An 18,392-nucleotide genomic window follows, 5' to 3' on the forward strand; every position below is an offset into this window, starting at 1 on the left:
CCATGAACCTTCTTACAGGCCGGCGATGCCCCGCCCACAACTTTACCGAGACTCCGCCCACCTATTCTCTTTTAATCTTGCTCTGAAATCACCTCAACCAACCACTCAAACAGGTAAAGGTGGGCTGAGCGCACTGCGTGGAGCCACACAGGTGAACCGTTGTTTCCGGGAGCACAGCTGCCATGGCTGAGTCTCAGCTAGTATGCATGGACGATGATCATGTTAACGTGAAAATACCGGAGTCCAAACCTGAGTTTTATTTCAGCGAGGAGCAGCGGGCCGCGCTCGAGCAGCTCTTGAAGAACGGGGATGGCGCGTTTAAGATGCGTCTCAAAGAGGATAACGTTAAAGACTTTCTCTCCGCCAGGGAAGTCAAATGGATGCGGGACACGCTCCAGGAATATGACATTGACTCGGACACCTGCTGCTCACGGTCGCCCCATGATACGAGTGAAGACTCAGGTGTTCACTCGACCTACTGGCCGACCATGTCTGACACGGAGATCCCTCCGCTGGACATCGGTTGGCCTAGCAACGGCCATTACAAAGGGGTAACTCGGGTGTCAGTTTACACCCACCCGCCCAAATCGAACAGTCCGCATATTAAAGAGGTAGTTCGCCGACTCATTCAAGAATCTACAAAGGTAAGTGATTATGGCCGTTTACCATTTATTACTAATTAATAATAAATCTATTTTTGTAACTGGTAGTAACTAGTATGTCGTTCAGTTTCACAATTCACTATTGACCTATTTGTTCAATCAAGCCACCTTTATTTACATAGCGCTTTATACAATACAGATTGTTTCAAAGCAGCTTTACAGTGATAACAGGAAAATGATTCAATGATGCTAAAAGAAAATAGTGACATTGTTCATCTGAATCAATAATATTGTTGAATATTAGTCTTTAGTAGCCTACTTATGCCTACTACTTATTCCTTTGCTACTATTCAGTATCCTAATATCTCAACAAATAACTGGTTACTATTTGCAATGATTTGTCATTACATTCTATTGTGATCTGTGGTTCACATGTCAACTAGGCCTGTTTATTTCGGTAGCACTTTAATTTAGGGTTCAATTCTCGCTATAACTAGTTTCTTATTAGCATGCATGTTACTAGGATATTGGCTATTTATTAGTACTTATAAAGCACATATTAATGCCTTATTCTGCATGACCATATTCTACATCCCTTAAAGGATTAGTTCACTTCAAAATTAAAATTTCCTGATATCTTGCCATCCAAGATGTTCATATCTTTCTTTCTTCAGTTGAAAAGAAAACAATTTTTTTTGAGGAAAACATTTCAGGATTTTTCTCCACACAATGTACTTCAATGACAACCAAAATGTTGAAGGTCCAAATCAATGCAGTTTCAAAGGTCTTCAGAGGCACGATCGCAGATGAGGAATAGGGTTTTATCTAGTGAAACCGTTGGTAATAAAAAAAAAAAAAAACAATTAAATTGCTCATCTTGCTCTGCGACACACCACATTGTGCAATCATGTCGGAAAGGTCACGCTAGACGTAGGCAGAAGTGCCGCCCCCGTGTTTACGAAGCGCTTGTGGGAAGACTAATACAAACAAACATCCTTTAAAAAAAGGTTAAACATCGATGCCGGACGATTTTGAAGTTGGAGACTTGAGGTTTTTTGTAAAAGGCGTTTGTATTAGTCTTTGCACGTTTGCTTGGGGCAGTACTTCCACCTACGTCTAGCGTGACCTTTCCGACGTGATTGTGCAATCCGTGGCATGTCGCAGAGAAGCGCAAGATGAGCAAGATTTAGGTTAAAAGGTATATAAATGTTAATTTTTTCTTGAAAATTACCAATGGTTTCGTTAGATAAGACCCTATGCCTCACCTGGGATCATGCTGAGCCTTTGAAGCCCTTCGAGGTGCTTTGAAACTGCAGTGGTTTGGAACTTCAACATTTGGTTGCCTTTGAAGACCATTGTGTGGAGAAAAATCCTGGAATATTTTCCTCAAAAAACTTAATTTCTTTTCCACTGAAGAAAGAAAGACATGAACATCTTGGATGAGATGGGGGTGAGTAAATCACCAGGAAATTTTCATTTTTAAAGTGAACTAATCCTTTAATCCTACACAATACCTAAACTTAACAACTATCTTACTAACTATTAATAAGCAGTAAATTAGGAGTTTATTGAGGCAAAGGTCATAGTTAATAGTGAATGTGTTCCCCATACTAAAGTGTTATCTTTATTAACTAGTACTGTTTAATTTGTTGCTCAAGTTTTACATTAACTCATATTACAAGTACCTATTTCAGTTCCAGGAGATCATATCTTGTTTTCCTAAAGTGCCAACTGAATAGTCACTATTATATTTTTATTGGACCTCTGTGAATTTACATTGTTTGTTACTAGTACAATTTTACTAGTAATCATTTTTTTAAACTATGAAGTAGCCATTTCAACCAGTTATTAAATGGGATAAAAAACAATCAGTGATAGTGACATAACAAATGTTAACAACTGGGATAGATGATAGTCTGTCTCAAATATCCGAATCAGAAAGAGCTTTATTGCCAAGTATATTTACTGCACATATGAAGAATTTGTCTTGGTAACAGAAGCTTCCACAGCACAGACAGAACGACAGCGACAAGATACGGATAATAAAAAAATATATAAAATACACTATATACAAAATGGACAATATGTGTATGTACAGTATGTTATATACAAATGTTAGGTAATGTGAATAAGCATTATGGTGTTCTAAATAAATGTAAGTATAAATAGTGTTTTGTATTGCACATATTTATTGCCCAGTGGAGGCAATTAACTGTTTCTGAGGTAGATGGCCTGGGGAAAGAAACTGATTTGGTATCCGAGCCGAACCAGACAGTTACAGAGGTGCAGAGAACAGACTCTTATGACTGCAGAGTAGAACTGCATCAGCAGCTCCTGTAGCATGTTGAACTTCCTCAGCTGGCGAAGGAAGTACAACCTCTGCTGGGTCTTTTTCACAATCAATGTCAATGTGATTGTCCCACTTCAGGTGTGTACTGATAATAGTTCATATTTGAACCACAGATTCCCACTAAAATCTAATGAATAGTTAACCTGTGAAAAATATACTAGTCACTATTGGATTACGTTTTTTACAAAAGCACTAACAAATAAAGTAGTAACAGAAATGGACACTAGTTTTAAAGGAAATAAGGGATTGTTAATTAGCGTCTTCACTAAGTCTGTTGTGTCTGAGTGTCTGTTTTTATTTGTATCATTCACATGATGAAGCATGTGGCCTCCACCAGCTTTACTGTAAAATGGGGCTGTCATTAAGACCCGTTTTGAAGTTAATTGTCATCCATGTCGTTCTATACTTTTGACTGAGTGTGCCATCATCTTGTAAAATAGTTTTAAAGTAGTTTTAAATAGTAAAATAGTTTTAAAACATGCCAAAAAGTTGTGGGAAAATGGATTAAAATTAAGGTGTGTTCACCCAAAAATGAAGTTTCTGTCATTAATTCCTCACCCTCATGTCGTTCCAAACCCTTAAGACCTTCATTCATCTTCGGAACACAAATGAAGATATTTTTGATGAAATCAGAGAGCTCTCTGACCGCCCTATAGACAGCAATGGCATAACCAATTTCAAGGCCCATAAAGGTAGTAAAGACATTGTCAAAATAGCTCATGTGACTACAGTGGTTCAACCTTAATGTTATGTAGGGACGAGATTACTTTTTGTGTGCAAAAACAGAACAAAAATAACAACTTTATTTGTCAGTCTCTGGTGCTGTTTATGTCAGAACGCCGGCTCATTATTGGCCAGCTCCTGTGTCCGCATCACACGCATGCGTTGTGGTGCTCACGTGAATGGTGTCGGCCAATACAGAGCCGGCGTTCTGCCGTAGAACCCTGAAGCACTGCACTGTGTTTACTACGTGAACAGCGTCAGAGACTGACATGGAAAAGAAGAAATTGTTGAATAAAGTTATTTTTGTTCTGTTTCGCACACAAAAAGTAATCGCTTCATAACATTAAGGTTGAACCACTGGAGTCACATGAACAATTTTAACGATGTTTTACTACCTTTCTGGGCCTTGAAAGTGGTAGTTTTTTGTTTCGCAGCCTATTTGGGGTCAGAAAGCTCTCGGATTTCTTTAAAAATATCTTAATTTGTGTTCCGAAGATGAACGAAGGTCTTACGGGTTTGGAACAACATGAGGGTGAGGAATTAATGACAGAAATTAATGAAAGAACTATCCCTTTAAGAATTAAGCTCAGCAGATTTCGTCTGAGGTGAAGAAGTCAGATATCTTGGAAATTCACTGTGATTTTGCCAAGTAAGACATGTTCCTGGATCAACATATTTTGTTGATCCGGGAACAACATTTCTGTCTGAAAACTTAGCCCTAACCCCATCCCTACCCCTGAACCTAACCTTACCTATAATTTATCCCTAAATCAGAGTGAAATCGGTGCTTGAAGTGGGCCGGTACGAACATATTCTATATTTGAATCTTTAGCGTACCTTCACTTTTTCTTGCGTACAGAGTCAAAGTGTCAGTGTCTGGGTTAGACACTTTGGTGCTTTCACGATTAGGTGCTTCTACATCTGTGTTATTCATTAAGCCTAAACTTGACATAAATGGTATACTTGTCCCTCAAATCTGATTGAAATGTAATGTTGTACATGGTGAAATCACATTCACCTAGTCCCTGCATGGGGCAGTGGCTTTTTTCTCAGTGGATTGACGACTATTTGAGAAATAGGTCTGAGCTTGTTTGGAAATCCCCCTTGAATGACGTGCAACAGAGACACCATAATTCATTTGAACTTTAAATGAAATTAACATTGAAAGTGAAAATTACCTTCAAATTAAAATGTAAATAAATGTATACGTAAGGTACAAAACTGATAGTTTGTCCATAAATAAATGTGCTGGAAAAAAATGCAATGTTGATTTGAAATACTACTAATTATAAAATAGTTGTTTAGGATTATTCATTAAGTATTAGAGGAGAAAAACACAAACCAGAAAAATATCTTTTCATAGGTTAGATTAGGCAGTATGTAAATAAATATCTCTAACCTTTTGTATGGTATGATGCATGAATGCGTTTCAGTAAAAAGGTGAAGTCATTATCAGTGAAGAAATCACTCCTGTATAGCCTTGGGTTTTGTCTGTAACTGCCTTGTCGGTCACACTGCCCGAGGCCTTAAGTCTTACGTCTTTGCTACCGGTTTTACACTCACATGATGCGACTTCCTTAACAGTTATTTATAATGGCACACTTCAGGAACAAAGCATTTCAGCGGCCTTCATTCCACCTCAATGTACTGTACAGTAATCCTCAATTAATACAAAAGCTGTAATAAAGGTCGATTATAAATATAGGTTTGACATTTTATTGTAACATATAATTTAGCTTTCCTCTCATGAATGCCTTCTTAATCTGTCATACATTCCAAAAGCCACGAGATCATGCTTAACTAATCATTAAAATCTTGCTGAATTCAATAGGTAATTTTCTTTTTGTAACAGTAAAATGAATACAGTATGAAATGTATAGCTGGCTAATTGAGCTTGTTGGGGTATATTAAACATTTTACGTTGTGTCTATTCTAGTTTATAATTGTGTACTCATGGTGCAAAGAGATGTGACAAGCAAGACATATTTGTTGGTGGGTTGCGGTGAAACCTATTCAAATGCACTTGTCAAACAAAGTTAACGTCATTCTAGCAGGTGCTGCCCTTGTTGTCCTTAGTTTTGTAGTTACATTCCTGTATAGATAAACTTTATACAGCAACTGAGAATGTTTGTGTAACTAAATTGTGAATTTAGGTTTTTTACTATTCGTCTTTGTAATAGTCTTGATATACAGTATTGGTACAGAGTGTACGTACATTTATGTCTATATTTTATACACCTCACATTCTGGGTACATTTGAGATACTGTCCCATAATCGTTAATTGGGTGATATTTAGAAAGTTCCGACTGCTGACTAGCGTTTCATTTTAGTTCGAGGAAATGTGTCAATGTTAGCATTAGTCTATGTCCACAGGACATGCCATTTACATATTATTCAGGTTGATCCTGATGCTCGCACTTCTCTTTAATGTCATCTGAATGTCTTTGATGTTCATCTGAAGCATAAGGCTCCTCCTCTTGAAGAACCGATAAGAAGCATGTGTCTTAAAAATAACATTTCCTTGAACTTTGACTTGTGCAAAAATGTTAAAAAGGTTAGTTCCTTATCTGAAATGGATAGCTTACTGATAGTATAATAAGCATGTCTTTACAGCATTTCTGAACAAAATCCACGTGGGTTTTTAATTTCAACAGAAGAACAGAATATGTGTTATCAAAAGTAATTTAACAGACACGCCTGTGTTTGTTTTCTCTTTAATGCAAATTGCTTCATTCTTATTTACATAGAGCATGAGTCAGTGAGGATGAAGAAGGGTATGAGGCCTAACCTTAAAACCCTTGGGCTTTAAACAAGCTTTGAAATGATCCATTCAATTTAAACTTGTTTTTCCACGTCATTATGAGTTTTATGCTGATCTAGTTTAAATTTGTAGTGTGTAGTTTATATAAAACACATGCATGCCCTTTGAACCAGATTGGCTGCTTTGTTTTATGAATAGCTTGTGACAGACTCATGATGAGTTTGGACTTTTGGTCTAAACCCCCTGAGTATCACATCGCCTCTAATCTGTCTGCTGGAGGGTAGCTGCTCCCTGTTCTCCTTCCACCTGTATGAGACTTCACATGTTACCTCAAGCTGAGACAGGCTACACTGCCACTGCAATTAAAGACTAGAGTCGACAAAAATGGCCAGTGTGGCTTCATACACACCTCAAAGCAGATGCTATGATAAGCTCAGTGAATAAGTTAAGCTCTAACCACTTTTTGGTTTTGCTTGGTTTTCAGTTGGTTGCAGTGGTCATGGACCTGTTGACAGACCTGCAGATCCTGCAGGATCTCTTAGATGCTGCGAATAAGAGAGGGGTGGCCGTGTACTTGCTGCTGGAGGAGAATAGCTTGCCTCACTTCCTGGACATGAGCAGCAGGCTGCAGATTTCTACGCAGCATCTGAGGGTGAGAACAATGGACTGATTCACACATTTTACCCCATGAATCAAAACAAGGAAAATGATAAATTGTATTTTGCATAAAGCAAAAAATATGCCAATTTTAGGGTAAGATTTTATTTTTCACAAGGACATTTCCCACAAATGTTCATTATAGTAATGCAAAAGAAAATGTTCTTGTTCTTCTGTTCTCATTACCATAATGTAAAAACACGATTTGTACTGGATTTAATTAGATTTAAATTTATATTTTTATTTTAAATGACTGTAATATGGTAATAAGAATAATCACTGAAAATGATAGAAGAATGCATTATATTAAAGCAAATATAAAATATTTGCTCCTTAATGTAGGCTTCATTTTCTATTTCGTTTATGATATCAATTTTATATTATATTATTTAAATGTATTATTATAATTTTATTTTATATAATTTTATATAATTCACCATTTTAACTTAACTATTGAGACCATGGAGTTTAAAGGAACTGTATGTAAGAAATGTATTTCAATTAAAGGGGTGGTAAAACACATTCTTTTGAAGGCTTGACTGTGTTTGTGGGGTGCACTGTAACATGTGTTCATGCTTCGTTTTAAAAAAAATTGCCTTATTTTTCATATATTTGACCTTTATTCTACACTGCTCTGTCCCTCCTTGTAAAACGGTCTGATGCTTTCCGGGTTGTATGAAGCCAGTCCCTCAAAAATACGCAGTGGGCTCAGATTGGTTAGCTGGCCCAGTGTGTTGTGATTCGCTAACCGCAGTGCACGTCGGAAACGTCACGCCCCTTCCCGCCCGAATCAGACCCAGAACATTTGAGTGAAGATGATCGAGCAGAAGCTGTTCAGTCCTCGAGAGTAAAGACTGCGGATCTATAGTGATCGCTACTGAATGGCACTTTAACTTTTGTATTTTTAGAACGATTATAGCCAAATATCTGTCGCAAGAACTAACCCAAAACGAACACTAAGCACTGGCTTTAACTAGTAAGTTAGCCAAATCACACACAGAACCATGTTTAACATGCCTGTAGATAAACAATACATAAAAGCTCTAATCAAAGAATCATTTACACTAATGCCAGGTTCGCTGTTGAGATTTTAACGTTAGTGTTTGTAACGTTAGGTGTTCGTCGGATAACGTTAAGTATGAATGAGCATTTAACAGACTGGTTTGCAGAACAGCGTTGTCATCTGTTTACTTCCTTGCTACAACCTATTACAGGAAAACACATCGATGAAAAATAAATCAGACTTACAGGTTGTGGCCCGTAAACAGCTTCTGTTTGTAAATCCAGCTTTCAGGACAAGCCGTTGTGCATATCCTGTATTGAACTCGCGAAGTTTGTGGAAGATTGTGTTGTCCTCCGTGAAATGTGCAGCGCGCGCGTCGTGCATCCACGCACGGCAGTGTTTTTTTCACGCAGCTGACGTTGTGCAAATCTGGCATTGAAATCGCGAAGACGGTGGATGTCTTCCTCTGTTAGATGTGCTGCAGGAAGCCCTGCGCGCGCCTGATTCCCCGCTGACTCAAACACTCGTGCATATAACATGCTGTGTGTTAAATGCTCTGCAACGCACCCCCGTCCCTATGAAGGCTGAACAGAGCAAGTACCCCAGACCTGCAATCCGGATGAAAATAACAGCGTTTCCTCTGCATCGCGGCAACAACACTCCAGCCTAACTATACCACAACAGCGCCGCGATACAAAATGGCCTCACCCCCCCTTATTTAATATTCTCGGAGGAGGGGTTTATGTAAATATTGAGCCTGGTGATGTCACCAACCCTGGAGGAATGTCTGTAGTCGCCTACTGGCTGTTTGCTGTAGTTCTTAGAAACTGATTTCTTTAAAAGCAAATATCTCCCTTTGCTTTAAACTTTGAACGTTGTAACTTTGCAGATGTTGTTTATGCTCAAGCAGCAACATTACACGTTAGCTAAAGTTAGAATAGTGAAATCGTGGTTTACCACCCCTTTAATCATAAAATGGCCCTGAAATGTCACTAGACATTAAGAAATCATGTTAATTTCAAATACTTATATCACTGACAACAGTTGTCCGGCCAGGATATTGTCATTTTAAAAGTGAAGTTGCAGCCCTCAACTGATGTTGATGTTGACATGTTGTGTTTTGGCCTGAAGCGCCACCCTCCACCTATCTACCAATCACGAAGTCAGTAGTGTTTCGGCATCCGGGTTGCCAGCTCTGCTCTAGTTACCACAGTTGCAGCTACAAACTTTTTGGATAAAAAATGTCTAAGGAGGGGGAGAGGGAATAACACCGCTCTACAGTAATTTGAAAGTGATTGCAGTACCAGTTTTGGCCACAGTCCTACATACAGTTCCTTTAAAACAATGTTATACTGAATTCTTCAGATCGCAGGACCAATCAATGTCTGTTCATCAACCCCATTAAATATTTGTTACTTTTAAAGGGTTAGTTCACCCCAAAAAAAAAAATTTCTGTCATTAATTATTACTCGCCCTCGTGTCGTTCCAAACCCGCAAGACATTCATCTTTGAAACACAAATGAAGATATTTTTGATGAAATCTGAGAGGTTTCGATCCCTCCATTGACAGCCTATATAAATGTTACGTGTTTAAAAGATGTTTAAAAGGGATGACGCAACATTTATGTGAGATGTGACTGTTGAGGGGTGCAGGTAGAAAAACATCCAACAACCTGAATAAATGACATTAAAGTAATTTATTCCCAGGAAAACAATACCACAAAAATCACCATAATGAAAAGTAACAGAACACGAAAGAATCAAGAATAACAAGAGTCGCCCAAATCAATGAAATAATCAAAATAAAACCCAATGATTACTAACCCAACCTCTAATACTAACTAACAAAGAAAAATGTAGAAACCAAACCGAAATCTTCAGCGTATGCGACGCTATAAATAAACTACACTAACTACCAAACAAAATTACAACTGAGGGCGATCTCTCTTTCTAACTAAATAACATTAGAGAAAACTAACTATCTAAATGGAAGTAAATAGACAAATAACTAACACAAAACAAAGAAATCCGACCTCCACTGACGAGTTATTTCACCATGAGACTCATACGCGTGTAACGCTCTGATCTCAAACACCTGCCGGCAATACAATTATCGCAAGCACTCTCAAACGTGACGAGTCTAACTCTAACATAGCAACGAACAAACTCCAAGATAGAGTTAACAAGGACAGATTAAGCAAAGGCTTCTCATAACAGTTAGGATACTTTGACAGTCACAAATATGACTAAAGCAGAGACTTCTCATAACAATTAGAATACTTTGACAGTCACAAATATGACTAAGACAGAGACAGCAATGAGTGAGAGTTCGCGTTGATCTGCTCACTGGCCATCCATGGGAAACGAGGCCTCTTATCCTGCAGGCACGTCCGCCGATTGGCCGAACGTCAATCGTTACGTATGACGTAGTGACGTCAATAATGTTCGTCCGTAGTGAGGATTCCCTAAAGAAATTAACAAAACAGACAAAAAGTGGAAGAGAAACAAACACCCTCCAAAACATGTTAATGAAAACACATGGAATGTAACAACAACTAATACTTTCAAGCCCCAGAAAGGTAGTAAAGACATCATAAAAGTGATCCAGTGATTTAACCTCAATTATATGAAGTGATGCAGGCGCTTTGTTTGTGCAAAAAAACATAATTTACCACTTTAATTTCAAATATTAAATAAATCTCCAACGCGCATTCACAAGAGCATCACGATGCATACGTGTTGTTGACATAAGAGCCAACGTTGTTGCGTAACATTTTTTTGCACAAAGTACTTGTGTCGCTTCATAAAATTGAGGCTGAACCACTGGAGTCACATGGATTACTTTTATGATGTCTTTACTACCTTTCTGGGGTTTGAAAGTGGTAGTTGTGTAGGTTGTCAATTTGTGTTCTGAAGATGAACACATTGCAAGATAATCGGGGCGATTTTGGGCTGATTTCTCCCCTTCTGACAATCCTCGGGTAAAGTCCTGATTATCTTTATGGTTCTAAAGATTATCTTATCAGATTTTACTGTGGTGTGAGGTGTGTTAAAGGAACACTCCACCGTTTTTAGAAATAGGGCTTATTCAACTTCTTTCCTACATTTAGATATGTGGGCAAATGCATTTTTGTCTCAGTGCATGCATTGTTTTAGTTTGGCAGAGTCGTCGCTAGCTTAGCTTAGCATAATGAATAGAATCCTATGTTGCCAGCTATCATGTCCCGAGTAAAAGTGATAAATTTAAAAAAAAAAAATCCCCACCTAATTACTTCTTGTGGCCTGCGTATTCACAACGAATACAAATAGCGATGCAGATTAAGACTAGGCGATTTCCGAGGCAGATATTAACTTGGGACTATATTAGGGTGAAGCACAGGCGAAGCACTGCTACTTGGGCGCAGAGATATCACGCAATACATGAAATCCCCAAACTTCCGCCCTGATCTCGAATCGTAAATATTCAACATAAAATCCTGTTATGTGGGGGGAACCCCGGGAACAAACGCGCGCACGCTCTGGAGATTATCACGTGAAACGAAACAATGCCCAATCAGAAAGCGAGCTGACGGAAGACTCACCTCCAGCTGTCACCTACAGCACCTCCAGCTCGCTCTCTAACATGCAAAGTCCATGTTCACAGCGTCTCCACTACTAAACATTTTCCTTTTTTCCCCCGTAAATTTTCAGTAAAAAACAGTCTATTAGCGTAAATACACTAAGTAAATACACTATTAGCGGCATTTCTCCTTGCCGGTCGTCCGCCATGTTTGTTTACTTTAAAGTCACATTTGATGCGAGAGATTTTGCAAGATTTACCGTGTACACAGGCAGGGCTGTTTGTGAATGTCGCAGCACTCCACACACTAGAGGAACAAAATGGTTAAATATATGATTTCTTATGTTTGTGGTCTCTCACATTTAGAAAATAAAAAAATATATTTTAGTGTGGCCCCAGCTTTACTGGTTTAGCATGACATGAGGATGAGTAATTCAGGATTTTTGGGTGAACTATCCCTTTAATGCAAGTTATTAGTAAAGCAACATGATCCATTTTGCCCTTTTATTCTTAACTCTGTGTGATCGTCACACAATGTAAGATAAGGAAAAGACACGTGTTATCAAAACAACAATGTTTGTATGTTAAGAATAGCCAGACTTGCCTTATCAGGCTTTCCTGGAAAAGAAGTCAAACATGAACACGTGACTTACCATGTCACACACAAATGCATTTGTTGAAAGATTGTCAGCTGACCTATAAGGGATCTGTGTGAACTTGAAACTCTGGATGATTCTGCAGCTGTTGCCACAGGGTTCAACTGACTTCCTGGTCTGCTGTGCACATGCACATCTACAGCACTGTAGAATGAAACCTAGGACTTTCCGCAAGACTGCCCCAAATACCGCCGATCTCCTTGAGATACACTGCCAACAAGTCTTATCTATGCGGATTGTTTTATATAGGACACTGGGGCTTTTCATCTGACACTTTACACTGAGCAATAGAGTTGGATAATTCAGCATTGTTATTTCCTGAAAGAGGATCTGCAGATTTCAACAGAACTCAGAAAAAAGGGCAACTTGATCTCATTTAGGAGAGTTGTAGAGTACTCTCATCTCTCACGCTTCTGCTTTTTCCTTGTCCATGCCAGCCTTGTACTCAAGTCCTTTTGTAGCTACAGTATTCCTTTCCTTAGTCCTCAGTGTTCAAATGAAAGCGCCACACCTCTGTGAGCAAGGATTTCTTTTTCATTAACTAGCGACTTCAACTTGGATATTTGCCCATGTCGGGTGTGTTGATCTGACACCTCACATCTTTTGTAAAAGCCAGATTTCCCAGGAGTAAAGGCCCATTCACACCAAGAACGATAACTATAAAGATAACTATATTGGGGTCCGCACCAACGGGTGATAACATTCTGTTTATTAGAAGTGCAAGCTGCAATTTTGTCGTCTGCTGCTTTAAATGCTCCAGCTCTTAAAGGAACACTCCACTTTTTTTGAAAATAGGCTTATTTTACAAGTCCCCTAGAGTTAAATAGTTGAGTTTTACCGTTTTTGAATACATTCAGCCGATCTTTGTATCTGGCGGTAGCACTTTTAGCATAGCTTAGCATACATCATTGATTCTGATCAGTCCATTAGCATCTCATTCAAAAAATGACCAAAGACACTTTCAATATTTTTCCTATTTAAAACTTGACTCTTCTACAGTTACATTGTGTGCTAAGACCAACTGAAAATGAAAAGTTGCGATGTTCTACACCTATATGGCTAGGAACTACGTTCTCATTCCTGCATAATAGTCGTGGATCTTCGCGGCCGTACCATGGCTGCAGCGGCGCAATGATTCGTTGGTATTCTGTGAAACATGGTGGTAGTATACACCTTCGACTTACTATCACAGCCCTTTACAACACACAGAACCATGGCTAATCACACAGGTAAATTCACAACACAATTTGTCGGCTGCAAGCCTCAAACTTTTTCTGCAACTACACGAACTTAGTGCCAGTCACATTGAAAGTTACCTAGCTGGGGGCTACTTTCAGGCGCTGTAATATCATTGCGCTGCTGCAGCCATGGTACGGCCGCAAAGATCCGCGACTATTACGCAGGAATGAGAAAGTAGTTCCTAGCCATATAGGTGTAGAAAATCACAACTTTTAATTTTCAGTTTGTCTTAGCACACGATGTAACTGTAGAAGAGTCAAGTTTTAAATTGGAAAAATATTGAAAGTGTCTTTGGTAATTTTTTGAATGATATGCCTAATGGACTGTTTAGAATCAATGATGTATGCTAAGCTATGCTAAAAGTGCTACCGCCAGATACAAAGATCAGCTGAATGGATTCAAAAACGGTAAAACTCAACTATTTAACTCTAGGGGACTTGTAAAATGAGCCTATTTTCAAAAAAAGTGGAGTGTTCCTTTAAAAGGCGGTGGATTCTGATTGGCTGTTTTTATTGTTCATCAGCTAGTTCACGAGTTCACACTTACATATAATTTATGGAGAGTAATTTAAATGCGTATTTGGCGTGCTGTCCGGGGGGAGGGCTTCGAGCTCGGAATTTGGCCCGAACCCAGAGTACCCCCCGTGTATGTAAGTGGTTGATAAAATAAAAGTGTGGAGAAGGGGTGGTGGAGGGACGCTGGAAAACTGTCAATGAATGGAGGTAAGACTGCTGCGTGTATATATACCTCTATTGTTGATTAGCTGAGTGCTCTCCACCTGTGTCAATTATCTGAACGTGCTCCTCCCGAACTTTGTTCATAAAACATCATAAAAAAACAAACTTGTGAAAGTGAGTTCAAAAATCACGTTCCTCTGTGTCATTATTTTTATAGCTGTGGTGTGGACTTTACTTTACTCAGAATAAGGACTTGTCTGTTTATTAAGACGTGTCATGTGTGTTTTGACATCCTCTTTTACATGCATAATTGAAATGATTCCGCAAGAGGCTAGCTCTTGATTTAAAATCGATTATATTTTTCTATATGAACAAAAACAAAGAGTCAGTTGTGACTGGACAAAAGAGGCATTTCTTCATTCTTCAGAGTAAACCTGTGGTAATTTTGACCATAACTTGACTGAAATGCAAAATAAAAAGATTATTTTTTTAGCTAAACGCTTCTATTACATGCTAAATTGTCATCCGTCGCTGTGCTTATTTTGGTTTTTCATTACGGTTTCACTTGACGGATCCACAATTTTAAATACGGTTATGTTTTCTGAAGCATAAGATTGTTCTCATGCCATCCAAGACTGCCAATTTTTCCAGTGTGACAAAAGAAATAATTTACAGTACCAGAATTGTGTCTTGGACGGCAAAATCGTGGCAAAATGATTCAGTGTTCAACCGGCTTTAATTGTTATTTTCTCTCTTGCTCTTTCAGAACCTGCGGGTGCGAACTGTCAGGGGCTCTGGCATGCCGCTGTCCTTTGGTCGTCTGCCAGGATCGCTTTGCTCAAAATATATGTTGGTAGACGGAGAGAAAGTGATGTTTGGATCCTATAGGTTAGTATGTAGACCAAACAGTCCACCACTGTGGTGCGTTTGTTCACTCGTTCATCATTACATTCGCTTTACTCTTCTCATCTTCATAGCTTTACGTGGAGTTCCTCTAGGATGAACCGGAACACAATCACTGTGATGTCAGGACAAGTTGTTGACGTCTTCGACAACGACTTCAGAGAGCTGTATGCCGTGTCTGATAAAGTGGACCTGTACCGTGAGTTTCACATCAGCAAGCCGGCCCTGCCGGTTCCTGTGCTGAAAACACCAGTGGAACCCAACAAACTCACAGTTCCCGTATCCACATCGCGCTTCCAGATCTCTGTAGAGGACAACAAAAAGGCGAACCTAAAGGTGCCTGCACATAAATACCACAACCCTAAGTACTCTTTAGTCGTTGGCAACAGTCTAGGTGTAACTGGCTCCCTGCAGGATCTTTCTAAGCTGAGGGACTATGTTGACCATTCCTCTGTGAGTAACATGGAAAAATTAATCTACCCCAATGGGGACATTATATCACAGTCCCCGACATCCCCGGATGGGACAGAGGACAGTAAGGGTGATGGGAAGAAGCCCTCGCTGTTTGGTTCTAAAAAGCAGCGCTCTTCCTTCCGGAATTTCTTGAAAGGCAGAGCAAACAACCCGAGTCCAGATACTCTCTCTAAAACAACCCATCAAAACACAGATACAAAACAGATCAATCATAAAGACACTAAGCTTACCAACAGTTCCAAGGAAGCATCTTGGTTGGCCAATCATATTAAGGAGCAAGAAGATGCATCCAAAAACATTTCTCCCGCTACTCGCAAGATCTCAGAGACTGAAGGCACTGATGAAATTGAGGACACCTTTGAGATCATAAATCCACCACAAGTGAAGTTTAAACAGAGCAAAAAGAACAAAATGGGTCCAAGAAGTGTTTCTCTTCAGACTATTGCCACAGATGGCGAGGATGGTACGTATCCTGACTACAGTCATGTACAGTATTTTCAATTGGTGCAGTGTAGTTAAAGACTGCATGATTTATTAAAATTGCGATTGCTGTTTTAAAATGCGATTTAAAAAAATCCAGGTTTGTTGTGCTTGTTTTTGTAGGGCTGCACAATTTGGCCAAAACTTGGTGATTTATATAATAAAATAATACTAATAATACAACTTAAAATGTATTATTGTAAGTAATGAATAAAAACAGTAATATTTCAGTGTAAAATATATTATATGTTTTTTATATTTACTAATTATTAATTTATTATTTAATAACTGTATTTTTTAAGCGTTAAACCATTTGATCATATTTTGACAGAAAAGATTTTTTGCAGCATGTTGTATTCTCAAATGCATGTTAAATCAAACCAAACTCAGACAGATGCTGAGATGTTGTTTGTGTGGAGCAACATTTACTGTGAACTAATGAACTAATGTGCTGCTCACTTGTAAGAACACAGTGCCGCCCTTCACTCTGAAACACACAGTGCAAATGTTTAATTAAATAGCAGCCTTCGCGATTTGATAACCACACAAAGACATATGACGATTATGGTTTTATTTAAATTAACTGGCAGCCCTACTTAAATTTTTACGAAAATATAACTTCTTTTGTTTCTTTTCAGGCCTGAGAGGGCGGAGGCGTAACCAGAAGAAGGCCTGTATTCAGTCCTGAGGTATCTCTGGGAGAGAAATCAACAAGAATGTGTGCTTCCGGATTAGGATCTTGGATACTGCAGTATATGCTGTAAAAAAACAGGAAATTGTCTTCATTATGTTCATTTTGGACAAGATGTGGGTAGTGATTCTCCCTACAATTATATTGATTCAGCTGTTAGCTGAAAACTTAATGTTTTGGTGCTGAGGGTTGTGAGGTTGCTTGAACAGCTTCCAAAATGGTGCTGACACTGCAGAAAACAATGACTGAAATATAGTGCGCAACCTGGGATCATGTGACCTCCTGTCGGTTACATAGCTCATGGTTGGAGCTTTGAATTTTAGAATGTTACAATTTTCCTGTTTTGGCAGATCTCTGCCTTACATATTATCCCTGTCCCAATCCGTTCTACTTACACAATCCCTGAGCCTGTGGCTCCCTCAGAGTCATAGAGGAAGGAGGGAAAAATCCAAAGCAAAGCTGACAGATGCTTGATGAAAACATGCCTGATCAGTCACCGTTAAAGGTGTGGTCACATTTACTGTTGCTCAGCGAACTTTCGCAGGCAAAATCCAATCATTTAAATAGGAATCTGTATGTTTGGGAGTTTTGCATGAAGATAAACTAATGTGACCCTTCTGTGTGAAGTGAACATATGCTGCTTGGAAAGAATAGATTTTTCAATCATGAACGCCAATAAATGGCTTGAATAAATAGATTGTTTTTGTATTTCTTCTTCATTTAACTTCAAAATATATAATCTTGCACTGTAGAAAACTGCCTGGAAGAAAACACAATAAGCAAGGTTCTGTTGATGTGAACGGGCCACATTTAGAAAACATTTATGTCTTGATCATTTAGAAAATGACACCTATTGAAAAAAACAGTATTATCATACCTCATCCTTTGATTAATGCAGCAACTATTTGGCCACCAGACAGTGATAAATAGATAAACTGATTAATAATGTGTTGAATATTTGTGTTAGTGCCTTTTTTTGGCCGAAACGTTTTTGGTTCGAGTGATATTGATAGTGAATTCTGGTAAATTGGGCCTCTTTATGAAGTCAAAAAAGTGACCAAGTCATGTTCAAAACTGTGTTGGGTTGAGTTGTCAGAAAATACAATTGTGCGTTCAATTGTGGCTTTATAAGACAATATAAAACAGCAAAAAGCAGAACTGTGTAAGTGTGCGTATGGTGACGTCCACATTACTTGAGCTGACATTGTCAGAGACACAGTACGTCAACAGATTGGTTAGACTAACATGGGTGTGACATCTTAGCTTGTGTGTTAAGAGAATTATGATGTGCGCTGATAAAACATGTACGTTACACCAAACACGTCCGTGGATAACAAGTATAAAAACGGATATTCTTTCTTTTCTTTTAATTACTTGAGCCAGACTCTTCAGTCTACAAAAGTCACCAAATAGTGCTCAGGTGCTGAGTTGGCACATTTAGAGGACTGAAATAATGGCGAGCGATTGACACAGAGATGAAGGAAATGATACACAGGAAGAGCTGTGTTCTCTTGTAGACCACAAGTGCAATATAGATGTAGAAAAGGAAGCAACTCTAGCCCATGAGAGTTCAGATCTTTTTTCTGTAGATTAGGGGGGAAATAGTGTAGCTTTTG

General features: G+C 38.7%; 1 protein-coding gene across 1 annotated transcript; it reads left to right on the forward strand.

Annotated features, from left to right (window-relative positions):
* Window positions 1–103: 103 nt before the first annotated feature.
* Window positions 104–17,463, forward strand: fam83fa (family with sequence similarity 83 member Fa). The gene is made up of 5 exons (XM_079821272.1): window positions 104–644; window positions 6,922–7,089; window positions 14,995–15,116; window positions 15,206–16,068; window positions 16,724–17,463. The coding sequence occupies exons 1-5, from the start codon at window positions 183–185 to the stop codon at window positions 16,771–16,773; spliced, it is 1,665 nt and encodes a 554-aa protein (XP_079677398.1). The 5' UTR covers window positions 104–182; the 3' UTR covers window positions 16,774–17,463.
* Window positions 17,464–18,392: the final 929 nt, after the last annotated feature.

Source organism: Gobio gobio (assembly GCF_949357685.1).
Source record: "Gobio gobio genome assembly, chromosome: 1".
In the NCBI taxonomy this organism is placed as follows: Eukaryota; Metazoa; Chordata; class Actinopteri; order Cypriniformes; family Gobionidae; genus Gobio; species Gobio gobio.